Raw genomic sequence first — 14674 nt, forward strand, 5'->3', positions numbered from 1 at the left:
GCAGAGTTGTGATCACAGGGACTTGAGAGAAACTCCCAATATTTGACCTTGTTTCCTGACTAGGGCAATAAATGCTATTCTCCACTCCCACCACATTCCCATCCCCTAAAACTGGGCATCTTCGAGGTTCTTGAGTGCCATATGTCCATGCAATGGGTTGATTTTTGTCTGACAGGTTGAGGGTATTGGTTTGACAGTTTGTCTGGCTGCTGTATTCTGACTGACAGTACAGGAGCCCTAACTCTTTGGTAGCATTTAGAATGGCTGTTGTATAAAATGAAACCCTTCAAGGTCATGAAGGGGTTGCGGTTCTGTGAAATGTGAGCATGTCTGACCTTGCTTACAAAAATTATATCATTCTGCTTAGATCGACTGGCAAGGAGATGCAAGCTCTGCTCTCACGACTGCAGGTTAAGGATGTGCATTGATGCTTCCAAAACAAAGGTCATGTCCTCACTGATTGAGCAGGCTACCTGGCAGCTGCTCATGCTAGATAGATAATATGGATGAGTCTCTCTTGACTCACGCTGACTGGGTAAGCAGTATCTGAGATTATATGGCAAATAGGAGCAGCACGATACGCCTTCTTCCATCTGAACTAATCTCTGTAGTTCCAATGGGAAATAAATGTAGACATTAAGAGATGCATCTATCAGGCGATGGTGAGGACAATCCTTCTCTATGGCTGTGAAATGCTGCCTATGACAGCAGTGGATTTGTGGAAACTGGAAATCTTCGACAATGATCATCTTTGCAGCATTCTGTGTTGGCCTGACAGAGATCGTTTTCCGGTTTCTACTGTTTGCCAAAGACTAAACCTATGCCCTCTTGCTATCCATCCTTCTTCAATGACGTCTCTGGTGGTTTGGATATACAGCTCGTCGACCAGAGAGCTCATTTGTGAGGTCCTCTTTCTCTCCTCTTTGTCTGGCTTGCACAAACATGTCAGTGAGCAGTTGAAGATGTGGGTGACAACAATTAAGGGAGATCTGGCTGGACTATCAGGCCCACAAGTAGTTGGTCCCAGGCAAAGGAATTGGGAGTGGTTAACCATATCCTATGACCTGGCCAAAGATTGATGAAATTGGACTGCCATAGTTCAAGACAAAGGTCGTGCTCAGGAAGAAGCTGGCTCAATCTAACCAGGGATAGCCACTACAAGTACAAGTAAGTTCAGATTAGAGGTTTCGCTTGACAGTTTGTCAAAGCTCGTCTGAGGTAGAATCTTCAGATTAGTATACTTCAAAACTGTTAAACTGATTTGATAGTCCTATATGAACTGCATTATAAGTTTATTTACTTTTCAGTTTTGAAATGTGGTACTAAGCATGGAAATTGAGGGCATTGATGTAAAGATATAGTTTTGCTTATCTCAATACATGAACAGAACTAAATTTGATACCGATTGCAGCATCCGAGGTGGCAGAAAACAGTTGTATACTTTCTCTGCACTACATAATTTTGTTCATACTTTATGCCCATGCAGAAGTATCTATGCAAATCAGAGATCATCAAAGAACATCAGCAGCAGCTGATCCAGCAGTATATAAAGGCTGAATTAAAAAAAAATCAGAATGGTACTTATTGCTATCAACCATGTTTGTATTTCAATACCTGCTGGTAAAAACAACAATTTCACCATGACTACAATAGTCATCAACAGCAGTGGCAGCTCCAACCCTTCCTTCTTCAGCTCTCTCTAATCATGACCGCCATCATCATTATCATCAGAGCAACTCTGTTAGTAGCAATAATTGTGATCGCTAATTAATTTTTCATTTTATTCTTTAGTGTATTTTTTCGTAAAATGCTTCAGCAATTTCTGTGAGTCATTTTGGTTTTAGTTTGTTAATTAAATTGTTTCGTTTTTCTGTAAACTGTTTTGGCAATTTCTGGGAGTAACTTCATTCGGGGATGGTAGAATTGATTATGTACTGCTTCGGAAATTTCTAGGACTACCTTCATCCAGCACTTGTGAAGAGAAACAACGGTTTCATTGGTCGATTAATTATTTTAATGTTTAAAACTGTCTCTTGAAAAATATGATTATTTATTTAATGCTGGCTATCCCCCCCCCCCTAAGAGGTGGCTATACAAGCCAATCACTTTTTAGCGTTCATTCGAGTCACATCTCTCTTCACTAAAAAAAAAAAAAAAAATGCAAATTGTTTTTAGTGGTTGTAGCTAAACGAGTGCTTGGGGAATACATGGACGAGCTCTTTCGAGTCCCTCAAAGCATAAACAACTTTGCTATTGCTATTATCTAGTAATTAAAAAAATTAGAAACAAAAAGTAAAACTGAAAAGAACTTATTTCGAACTTAGGTGCAAGGTGCATTTACGGAATTTGAATCGAACTAAACATAAATTTGCCCAATTAAAACCTAGAACTTGGATTAGGGTTAATTTAGGGGAAGAGAGAGAGAGAGAGAGAGAGATAGAGAGAGAGAGAGAGAGAAAACAGTTAGGTTCAAATGCTGTAGAAGCACCAAACTTTAACTAGTCAAAAGTAAATGTACAAATTCAAGGAAGTTTAGTACACTCTCTAAAAAAAAGGGGGGGGTGGGAGAAATTTAAATAAAAATAGAAAATTTTAAAAGTTTCAAACTCACACGTGGAGTTTTTTTCTCTGTATTGCGACTGACCAAAACAGCGCAGTCATATTTAACCAGAGAAGAATTTGGAGGAATCATTGTCCAGAGAAATAAGTTTTTTAAGATAGCATGAACACCGATTATAGAGTTACGGCGTAACCATAACAACGCACTAACTTTTCAGCATCAAAAATATACTTCCGACTAAACAAAAAATCTATTTATTCAAGTAAAATAGAAAAATAATGACTTTTATACGTATTAAAAATTAAAAGATCATTATGTAGTTATTATGCGAATAAAAACTATGTCTAAAAATATATTTATTAAAAAGTATTTTTATATCAATTATATTTAGTGCGGAGTAAACAAGATGGCGTCTATTTTGACCACATGTTTCGTATTTTGATGAAACTTGTCAAGATTTTAAAAGTAAGTCGAGTCGTTTGCTTTTCAGTAATTTTTATTTTCTCCACATTTTATGATATAGGTCTGATAAATTCAGTAGACTTGAGTTTTACTTCTGGAATTGATTTTCTTTTATAATAATTGTTGCGTTCCAATTTATTTTATTCCAGTTGGGGTTTTCTTCGGCAATCAATATTATTTCATATTCGTTACTTAACTTAAAAATAAAATGTTGCTTGTTAAGATAGATCGATTAAAAAAATATGTTTTAAGCAAAAACAATATTACGCACTTAATTGTCATCTCGAAAATAGTAATATATAGGCCTATATAAAAAAATTACGAAAATTCATTGAGTAATTATAGTTAAAAAAATATTTTTTACGGAAAATTGGGTAAAATTGCATCTTTTTAGATGTTATAAAGCAGACGATGAAGATTTTATACACAAAGGACATAACTCGGAACTCCAAATTTAGATTACAACGTAATGGCTTTTGATATTTGGGTACTCATGCAGAGAGTGATCCGTGCTGAAATAATCATGTTATTATTTAAAAAGCCATTCTTAACATGGGGAGGGGAGGGTGCTTTGTACCTATTTTGTACTTTAACCTTACAATTGAATAAAAAAAACATAAAACTTTAATTAAACGTGGAAATACGATTTAAAAAAAATAGCGATAAACTTTCGTATTTTTTAAAAAATATATTATTTTCGACATGACAATTAAGTAGATAACATTGTTTTTGCTTAAAACGGCATTTAAAAAATCGCTCTGTCGACTCTATTTTAAGAAGCACCAATAAAACATACACGAATTTGAACTCTTTTGTAGAATAGAAGCAAAGCACTTTTAAAAATACTTGGATAAAATTGGATTTTAACGGTTGCGAACAATCTAATATTCTTGATCAAACTAAAAAGCAGATGCCCTATCATTAACCCTCAGTTAGAGTGGTAATACAAGAAAATGCCTGCTTCTACAATATAATAACGAAAAGAAAAAATGAATTTCAAGTAAAACAAGTAGTACCTACTTGATTTTTATGTCGAAAATAGTAACATATTTAAAAATTACAAAAAACGATAAGGTAGAAAAATTAATGAAAAAAACAGTTTTCGATAAAGTTTACATGTGGAATAAAATTTGTCCGACATTTTGAAGTATGCCAATTACGTGATGTAAGCAACAGAATTTAATTATCTCCCCTGTCAACTTTTTTCTTTTTTTTTTTTAGTAAGCGATTTCACAGTGATTTTACAAATTTAATTTTTCGTTAATAATTATTTTTCTACCTCATCGTTTTCCGTAATTTTTAGATATATTACTATTTGCGATATGACAATTATGTAGGTACAATTTGTTTTACTTGAAATTCAATATTTTTTTCGTTCTTATAATATAGAAGCGCCCAAAATTGGCTTATTAGTTCTTAATTAAATTCAATCATAGAAACCTGAAATGACTTCCCATTTAAAAAAAAAAAAAATTTTATTACATTTTCACCCCAAACAATGCACATTGCCACTTTGGTGTAAGGGGCTACTATAAGGGACATAAGCTACTGGGATACTATGTAGGAGAAGCAAGATGTCGGTTCACGTTACACTTGGACTTTTGCATGTCAGTACAGTTGGGGAAGCAGGGACCCGGAATGGAATTCCAAAGTCTAGCGGGTCTGGGGAAGAAACTAGAGTAGAAAGCTCTCTTACATCTAGTGATCTCTACTGTGTAGGGTGTGGGATTTAGCTGCTTGTCAGGTTTGTCGAGGGTATTTACGTCGTGGGGGCACAAGTGCTTGCAGTTCGTCAGAGCATTCACCATTAAAATACTTGTAGAACAACCAGAGGGATGCAACATTTCGTCGGTGGGACAGAGGCTGAAGCTTAGATGACAGTTCAGGATCTATCAAGTTGGAGACTCTCTTTTGGACCTTGTCTAGGAGCGAGAGACTAGTAGCAGATGCACCAGCCCAAATATGGAAACAGTACTCTATACATGGGCGAATGGTGGCCTTATAGAAATACAGGATACTTTTGGGCGTTAGTAGCTTTCTAGCATGGTAGAGAGAGCCTACCTTCCTCGCAGCGGTCCTGGCAATATTCTCAATGTAATTGTTCCAACTCGTATTTCCTGTGAACGTTAGGCCGAGGAGTTTAAAAGGAGTACTTTCAGTTAATAGATCTTTAACCATTGCTATTGGTGGTAGAGAAGGTTTCTTGTCATTATTGAAGGAAACAAGTTTATGTTGGCAGCATTGAATGTGACCATCCATTTTTGTCCCCATTCCACTACAGATCGGAGGTCATCCTCTAGTGTTTCTGCCATTGCCTTAGATATGTATTCATTTGTTTTCTTGTCATGCCTGTTATAGAGTGTGGTGTCATCAGCATATATACCCATCTCGGAGACAATTTTGTCGGGGAGGTCATTTATGAATATTAGGAATAATAATGGTCCAAGAATAGACCCCTGAGGCACTCCCACATTTATATCATATTATTTAGATGTACAACCGTCAGGGACAACCTGAATTTTTCTCTTATCTAAGAAGGATTTAACTATGTTAAGTATTCTACCAGTGATATCGTATGATCTAATTTTCCTGAGAAGACCTTGAATCTATACCCTGTCAAAAGCCTTAGATATATCCAGAGCTACCACTCTATCCTCCCCTGCTTTGTCTAGTGAATGGTATATATGTTCAGAGATGTTAGGATATCTACTGTGGAACGGGCTTGCCTAAATCCATATTGTTGGTCGGTCAGAAGTTTTGCATCTGTAAGGTGATGGACTAGAGCTTGATTAATTATGGACTCAAATATTTTTGCGAAAAGTGGGAGGAGGCTAATGGGGCGATAATTTACTTTCGCCAAAATTCTTGAAGACTGGTACTACAGAAGCAGTTTTTCAGCAGTCCAGAAAGCAAGATTCATTAAGGAATTTGCTGTAAAGTTTGGAGAGAACTGGAACTACTTCAGCGGAGCATTTTTTTAATAGCAAAGCCAGGATGAAATCAGGTCCATATGCTTTTGAAGTGTCAAGGTGTTTTATGATAGCATGCACCTGAGAAGAGGTGATTTTCAGGTCGTCTGTCCGCAAAAGGAAAGCCAGGGAGGGGGTGGTTAGCAGGTGTCAGTGTGGAGTTTGAGGCAAACCGACTGCCGGGCATGTTAGCCTTCTCGGTTGCTGAGCAAACAACCTCATGATTGTTGTTTAGTGATTGCCCATTATTTACTACACTGTTGTAGATTTTCCAGAAATCATGGGATCCTAATTTTTGTGCTTCGATGCGTTTTTTGGTTGTTTCAGTAAATTCTGTCTTAGCTATGTTTCAAATAATATAATTCCAGCTAAATAAGGTATCTCAAATTGATTGACTAATTATGCCTATGAGAATTTAAACGCTAATTTATTTAAAAAAAAAAGTTATATGTATGACTTTAAACTGCTAAAATCGAAAAATATCATTTCAAAACATATAATTTTAAATTATTTACAATGTTCAGACTATCACAAATGAAAATTCCTTATTATTATTACTGTTTAAGCCTAATATAAATTTTAGGTTTACTTTGGTAAAAAGTCAGTTAAAAATGCTCTGGTAATCCTCAAGTTCCACTGTCTTTTTTACTTTCATTTTCAGCTGACTGTTCTGCTTCAGGATGAATGCCCTGGAAAAAAATCCCTTTTGATTAATGTTTACCAGTTTTAAAATAAGCAAATGAACTTGCTTGTTTTTCAGAGTAACCAAATATTTTTAAACTGGTAAACATTAATCAGAAGGGATATTTCCAAAGCATTCATCGCAAAGGTGAACGGTCATCAGAAAACGGAAGTATACAAAGACATGTGGAATTTGAGGATAACCAATGCCCTTTATTAACTCAAACACTAACCGTAAATTCAGGTTAGCAAAAAAATTTTAAAAAATTAGAATAGTTGTGTGCACTCTTAGTTTTTCAATCTTCATCATTTATATGTTCTTGTAGACAAAATTGCTTTATCGTCATGAGAATCACACGTAAAGACTGACAGAAAATGAAGGGTATTGTTTTTATTTTCGGAAATGAGTTCATAAGGTGCGCATTTTGACTGCCATACGATCTATAGTTGCAGTGCAACTGAATATAGCTTTTCCAATTCAATACTTGCATTCTCAAAAAAGACACTAGTGTAGTATAGCATTCCAAAGAAAATTGTTTTCATTTTAGGAGAGTTAATAAAATCCTCCTCCCTATGTTATGAATAGCTTTCTAAATTTGCTTGAGGTGTTAAATTGCACGAGTGCCACCCCCCCCCCCCCATACTATACCAGACTTAAAATTAGGGTTATTTTATTAATATCATGTTTTCACCTTTTATAAAGTGAATAAAAAAAAAACTACCTGTAAAATCCCTGTACAAAAATCTTACATTAAAAACATAAAAAAATTATTTTCATTTAAAATTGGATACTTTTACAGAATTTAAATTATTTTTTTAACTCAACTAAACCTAACCCAAGTTTTATTTTTAGTTTGATAAAAGTCGGTTTGCTTTGGTTCTGATTCTGTAGAACCATCCAAAATTGAAATAATTATTGTTAGCACAACTGTGTTAATGTTTTGTTTTAAATTCATGTTTGATAAAATAAGTTAGAGTTGAACAAGGCATGCATTTATCATTTCATAAATTAATAAGCTCACTTTATTTGTTAAAAAAAATTATTTCCATGCGCCCCACCTCTCGTAGTTTATTATTATTATTGAGTTTTTACTGATAAATAAATATTGATGTAATTCATATGTTTACTATTTGATCTTTGTGTTACTTTTACTCTGTTTCTTGCATGCAAGAAAGAAATAAATAAAATAGATGGCAACTTACAGAAAATATCTCCCTTGTCTGCACTTAAACTGTATTTTTCTTGTTTCAAAACTTTGGAGATGAGGATTGGTAAATTTGTACTATTCTCATTTTGGTTAATTTTTCATGTTTAAGCTGATGTAACCACCAAAAGTTTTCAGGTTTATCTTTTCAAACTTGGAAATCTTTTTGTTGAATTCTAAGAGAGAACTCAGTCATGCTGTGGATTTAATTAAATAAAGGATCCAGTTCAAAATTCTGTGTAGTTTCCCTGGGTTTAGGAGACAGATTCTCATGTTTGATAATATGAAGCTGAAGAAGGTTTTAGGTTACATCAGCCAAAACATTTTGAAAATAATGTCCAAAATGAGAATAGTAGTTGGAATAATTTAAATAATAGTGATGATTCCAAATTTTTGAGATGAGGAGTGATAATTTGTATTATTTGAATTATTCCAATTACTATTCTCATCTTGAGTGTTATTTTCACAATGCTTCTAACAGTGTAACCTCCAACCTTCTTCAGGTGAATCTTATCAAACTCTGGAATCTGCACAGAATTTCAAATAGAACATTTTATTTAATTGATAGGAGTAGAATACACTCATTCTGTCAACCATGACTCGGTAGAAATTTTAAGTAATTCACAGTTGTATTTCGACTATCACTTGCGCTGAGGATTGAACCTTTAACCTGCAGAAGAGTTTCACTTAAAACTATTTTATCTAGTACTTTATCTGTTATGCGACAAATCCTTGATTTGTGAGTTCAATAAGAAGGCCAGATGTTCTCTCTGGTTGGACTCCTTGCCCCGACCAATGTGACTCTCTCCCTCCAGATTTCCTTGTTTTCCATCAACTGCCTTAGATCTTCATGATCACAGTTGGTTTCAGGTGCAATTTGCTCAATGTACGTGGATCTAGGTTGTCTTATACTTGTGTGCTTGTGCCATGGAGTCCACAGCAATACATTTCTCACCAGTTCTTGCTTGCTCCTCTGGCAGTGACTGGCAAATCATAGATATGGTAGGTAGGTTGCTGTTACTGCTTCGTTGGATGATCTTGCCAAGATATTTTTTAACACTGTTTGTAGCATATCGGTATACATGCTGTATGGCTTTCTTTCCAATCTTTTGGTGAGTGTCCAGGTTGTAAACAAGGACAAACTCCACCAGTGCTCTGAAAAACTGCCTTTTCAATTTGTCAGTTAGCCTTGAAGTTCATACTCACCACAGCTTATCCAATGCAAACCCATGCTTTTGAAATGTGAACTTTGATATCTCTTTCCATGGAACCTATGTTGCTGCCCAGGAGCATAAACTCAGTGATTTCTTTCAGTGTTATTCCATCTAGAGCTTCGATCTCCCCCTTTGCATTGAAAGTCAAAACTTTGTCTTATTTACATTAACGTAAAGACCAACTTTTCTTTTTTTTTTTGCCAAAGGTTACATTGCCCAAAATGTAAAAATAATACTCAAGATGAGAATAGCAATCAAAATATTCTGAATAATATAAATACATGTATTGTTTTTATTTTTCTACTTTAAAAATATCAGCGTTTTTTTTTTTAATTTTTTATTTAAGTTGAAATTAAAAATATGGTCCTGAAGAAGGGCATAAATAATAAATAATTTCTATAATCAATAATTCTTTTTGCAGATGTGAAACATCTTACCGAACAAATGAAACAAAATTGTCGTGGACTTCCATTCCGATTTAAAATGTAGACAATTTTAGATCTGACAAATGTATTAATTATCTTATTTTTATTTTCAGGTGTTGATTTGATGATTGAAAAGTTCCCACGATGAGAAATTTGAAACTGCTGTCCAAAAAGCATCTTGAGAATTTGAGTTCTCTCTTAGAAGATTGTGTTTGTTCTGCTGTTGACTGTGATACAGGTCATGTGTTCTTTGCTGTACAGAAGGGAGAGATCATACACGTAGATCCTTCAAGTAAAACAGTAAATTGAACTGAATTCTAATATTTTTTTCAAAATATAAGGTGTTTTTGTATTTTCTTTAATTGCAGATTTGGCAACTATCAGTTATTTTAAGTTCAGAATAGTTTGATAATTGATCATGAAGAGATTGATACCCAAGCAGTGTTTACAAATAGAAAATGATACAATCAGTTTACCGAGAGAAACATTTGATTAATGAATAATTTCTGAAAATTGACCTCTCTACTATCTCATTCATGTAATTTAACCCCATTAGATAATTTCTTTCGGGATATGTAAAGTCCAATATCTACGCTGATAAACCAGATACAATTGACCACTTGGAAGACAGAATTCAACGCGTTATTGCTGAAATACAGCCTAATTTAATGCATAGAGTTTGTGAAAATTGGATCCTAAGATCATGACAACACTACTATCTATGGCAACACTTCAAAGGCCGTAAACGACCAAGTTCTTTCTGATTCTCACTTCTCTGATCTTGATCATGTGGCACAATGGGGAAAGAAGTGGCTGGTTAATTTTAATGCATCGAAAATCAAACTTCTATGTTTACATCATCAATGCTCTGATCCCCGTCTGGCATCAATCGAAATGAATGGCTCCCGTCTTAGGGAGGCTCCATGTTTTGATAAACTTCTAGGTCTGACCTTTATATCTGACCTGAGATTGAGCACGTACATCAAATCTGTTGCCAAGGTTGCTAGAAAAATTGTGGGATTGTTCTCCTGCTCCAGTAGATATCTCACTGCTGATGCAATTCTCTACCTGTATAAGAGCCAAGTATGTCCAAAAATGAAATACTGTTGCCACATCTGGGCAGGAGCTGCTAGAAACAACTTATCCTGCGTTGACAGCGTTCAAAATAGACTTTGTAACTTAGTGGGGGATACCCTTTTCTCTTACCTGCAACTTCTTTTCCACAGAGGAGACATTGTGAGCTTGTCTCTGGCTTATTGTTATTTTCATGGCAAAGAAAAGTCTGTTTGTAAAGAGCTACGCGTTGTATCTCAGTGGTTGTTTTTGAAGTGTGTGAACTGTGCGTAGGCAACGCGAGAATAACGTCAAGGGTGTGAGTTCCATATAGAAACATTGATTTAATTTTAATGAAATAAAATATGCATCAAGTGCGCTTGAAAGCCAAATCACAACGTAATATTAGGAAAATAAACAAGTTCTCTTTCTCCAACTTTACAACATAGCAAGTAGAAGAAAAAAAAAAAGAAAGACAGCAACATACTGAGGATGGAGTATAGCTCTGAAATATTATATTATAAATTTCAAACAAGTAAAATATTTGTTTATTTTACTAAATATCACGTTGCAATTTGGCTTTCAAGCACACTTGATGCATATTTTATTTTATTACATCTATTAATTGTTTATAAACTGAACTTGTGATTTTGCATGGGTTGAGAATTAGCACTGAATTGAGCAACAACCGGGAACTGGCATAACAAGTGTGATGATGATGGTCTGTGCAGTACTAACAAAGTTTGAAGTGATTATGCAAGGGAGATAACTAGCATTAACTAAGAAAAAAATGAGCATTTTTTTGCAAAAGATAATTTGGGACACTAAAATGATCGATCGAAAAATGAAACAATTTCAAGTAAAAAAATTAGTTTCCACAAAAGCATAGTCCTGGAACTTGCTGAGACAGTTTATGAAAAAGAAATATACGAAGTAAAAAATTATATCCTTTCGAAACTAAAAAATAAATTAGCAATTATAAATATAAATATCATTAATAACAAAATGTACATGAATACTATACCTGAACCATGACCTCCACAAGAACCATTAGTCCCAGAAATGTTTGAAACAGTTTATGGAAATGAAACAAATTAATTAAAAAAACTAACACATAAGTTCTTGTTCATAAATGATGGCTTTTCAAAACATGCAAAGTCGGCAAGAACTTTTGAATGTTTGGATGTAAACAAATGGTCATGTTAATTGAGTCTTTTGTTGATATTATGCAGATGAATGATTTTGGCCGTTTATCCCAAGCAAAATTATCATAATATAAACAGGCAAAATTTTGTTTCTTTTCCATGGTTGTCTCTTGCGTATATTCGTGTTGATGTGCTCACTCGTAAGCTTCTGTTCACGATTTCCGCAATCCTGTTATTTTCCACCTACTTGTTACTAAATGATCTCAAAGTCCCTTAGTAATTTAGAAAGATTGCAACTATTGAAGAATTAGAGAAAAAAAAATCTATTTAAGCATTAAAAATAGTTTTGTGTTGTTGCATTAAATATTAATTTATATTATATCATTAAATATTAATTTATATTATATTATTAAATATTCATTTATATTATATTATTATTAATAATACATATCATTAAATGAGGACTCATGTTGAGTTAAAATTCAACTTGTGTTTTTATATAATCGCATCAGTCCAAATTCAGTTGCTATTTTGTTTTGCTTTGGCTTCTGTCACATAACATTGACACTTTTCAAGCGTGCTTTTCTCAATGTTAGATGCATAATATTAATTGGATTTTTAATGGAAATGATTCCTCATTTAGTAATATATAACAAAAACAACATAAAACTACTTTTAATGACCAAATTTATTTTTCACATTTGTTCCATAGCCTCAAGCTTTATAAATAAATTACCAGTCCATTATTTCTTCTTGTTCTTTGTGTGACCCAACCTTTGAAATGACTTCACCGGAAAGCAATACAACAGTAGCACCAGCAAGAATACAATTTAAAGTAAAGCAATTAAAAAAAAAAAAAAATGCAATGTATAAAAAAAAGTGTTGCATGATTTCTATGTCTACAAGGAATGTTTTCAAATATGCTGAAATAATTAACTGATTTTTTGGATAAAAATTTAGTGACTTTTTAAAGACAAAACTTTTTCTACAGAAAAAGTGCTTAGTTATAAACATTTTACTTCAGCATGAAACAAGATAAAAATAAATAAAAAATAAAATTAAAGTAAAAATAACATAGCACATGAATATAATACCAAAATTTAATGCATGTCTATACCCCCACTTCCCCATGAAAAAACAAAAGTACCAAAAGTAAAAAAATCTTTATGGTGTACTTGCCTATGACAGAAAGAAAATATTGTACACCAAAAATCACATAAATTAACGCAGTAGTTTTATTTAAACAAAAAAATAAATAAATTTTATGGCTAAATAAGTATTGATCTCTAAATATCATTTTTGCAGAACAAGGGAGATAACTAAACTTAACAAGAATCTTGAGCTATCTGAATTTTTATGAAGAGTTTCTACTCCCTCTTTGCCTCCTTTGCTAAATTAAACTAAATATAGCTTACATTACCCAGCCTTAGACCTAACAGCTGTGTTGCAAATTAATAATGATCAGTTAATTAGTTTAGGAATGAATCCTGTACCTGCAAATTTATAAACATATACATTTATATAAACAGAGATATACAATTTGAAGGTCTTTTCTTCTAATTGCTGTTCTAATCTTTTCTCTTTCTTATTGGTTGCCACATTAATTTATTGTTATTTTTATTATTTCTGCAGCTTTTGGAAGTTGTTTCTTTGACTGATGAAGGTTACTTAGTTGATGGAAAGGGTGTCATTAATTTACAGTACCAACCTGAACAGCAAGCCTTATGCATCATTACAGAGCAGGGGAATGTTCTTTTGTGGTATGTGACAGAACAATCAGTAAGTTATACACCTTCCTCTTTTTTTCTTCCTCTTCCTCTCTTACTACTGGCAAACATGTTTTTATTTTTGTTTCAATGAATGGATAGAACTATTACTTGCCTTGTTTGGTGCTGCCAAATCAAGCTGTCTAAAGATATCAGCTTCTTAACTTAATGCACCAAACATTTATGTTATTGTTTTTTCCTTTCCCTTTGAAAAACTCAATCATGTTCTGCAAAGCCAAAAACAATAATTTTTCTCTACAAACCAACCAAACTAAACATTATGAATAAATCTTTAAAGATATAAACAACTTCAAGCAAAACAATATAGAAAATTAGCTGATTTGCTCAAGAATTACATACATTAACTTTGCCAATTGAATTCTTTCTTTATTTCAGTTAGTAAGAGGGGAACCTATTTCCATAGTTTCCCCTGAACTTATATTAAGTAGAATACTTATTTTTATTTTTTTTTTAATGAAAAATAGAAAATCCATTGTGGATGCATTGTCAGCAGCTTCCGTAACTCTCACTTCAAATTTATCCCTCAGTCCTCGTTTAGAAGGAGTGATTTTTCTGATAAAGGGAGAAAAAAAGCTGCATTCTAGGTCATCAGTATTTTTGTGTGAGCAGTCACCTGAAATGTCAGAAAATTTCTGTTTATATTTCTATCCTTGTAACTATGTCACTAATAAGGGTGCTGGAAGTAAGTTTTACTGGGCTGATGTTATTCGCCTGATAGTCAGGGACCCAAACCTTGGACTAACCACTAAGGAGGCTATCCTATCAGAAGGTGTAAAGTACTGGAAAGGTGCAAAGAACTTCCAACATAGACTCCCTATACCATGTCTTCTTCTCTAACATCAGGGGTTAACATTCCAACCTTCCAGAGGTTGAAATCCAATTACAGGAGACTAAACCAGACCTATTCTTCCTAAGTGAAACTGACATTAGACCAACTATTTCCCTAGATAAGTTTGTAATTAAAGGATATTCTAATTCAACCTCCAAATCTGACCCTCAAGATTGCCACGGACATGGAATATGTGCCTGCATTAGAGATGGTTTTCCATGTGGTAGGGACATCTTCAGACAAGACACTAAGTTGCCCTATATGTGCTTCTGGTTTGCACTTTCTCACACCACTGTGTTTATATTTGTCCTCTATCGCACCTATAACAGCGAAATTGCTATCTT

At 33.8% G+C, this 14674-nt stretch overlaps 2 protein-coding genes across 2 annotated transcripts in view; one reads left to right on the forward strand and one right to left on the reverse strand.

Moving 5' to 3' along the window:
* Window positions 1-2760, reverse strand: part of LOC145297477 (33 kDa inner dynein arm light chain, axonemal-like) — a 67925-nt gene extending 65165 nt beyond the window's left edge. The window contains exon 1 of the mRNA XM_080143346.1: window positions 2612-2760. Within this exon, the coding sequence (XP_079999472.1) occupies window positions 2612-2692 (81 nt within the window). The 5' untranslated portion in view covers window positions 2693-2760. The remainder of the gene's footprint in view (window positions 1-2611) is intronic.
* A 179-nt stretch (window positions 2761-2939) lies between these two features.
* LOC145297478 (putative elongator complex protein 1) overlaps window positions 2940-14674 on the forward strand; it is a 133017-nt gene continuing 121282 nt past the window's right edge. The window contains exons 1-3 of the mRNA XM_080143347.1: window positions 2940-3025; window positions 9630-9816; window positions 13347-13493. Of these exons, the coding sequence (XP_079999473.1) occupies window positions 9661-9816; window positions 13347-13493 (303 nt within the window). The 5' untranslated portion in view covers window positions 2940-3025; window positions 9630-9660. The remainder of the gene's footprint in view (window positions 3026-9629; window positions 9817-13346; window positions 13494-14674) is intronic.

This window comes from Euprymna scolopes, chromosome 18 (assembly GCF_053919585.1).
Source record: "Euprymna scolopes isolate OS-2025 chromosome 18, ASM5391958v1, whole genome shotgun sequence".
Taxonomy (NCBI): Eukaryota; Metazoa; Mollusca; class Cephalopoda; order Sepiida; family Sepiolidae; genus Euprymna; species Euprymna scolopes.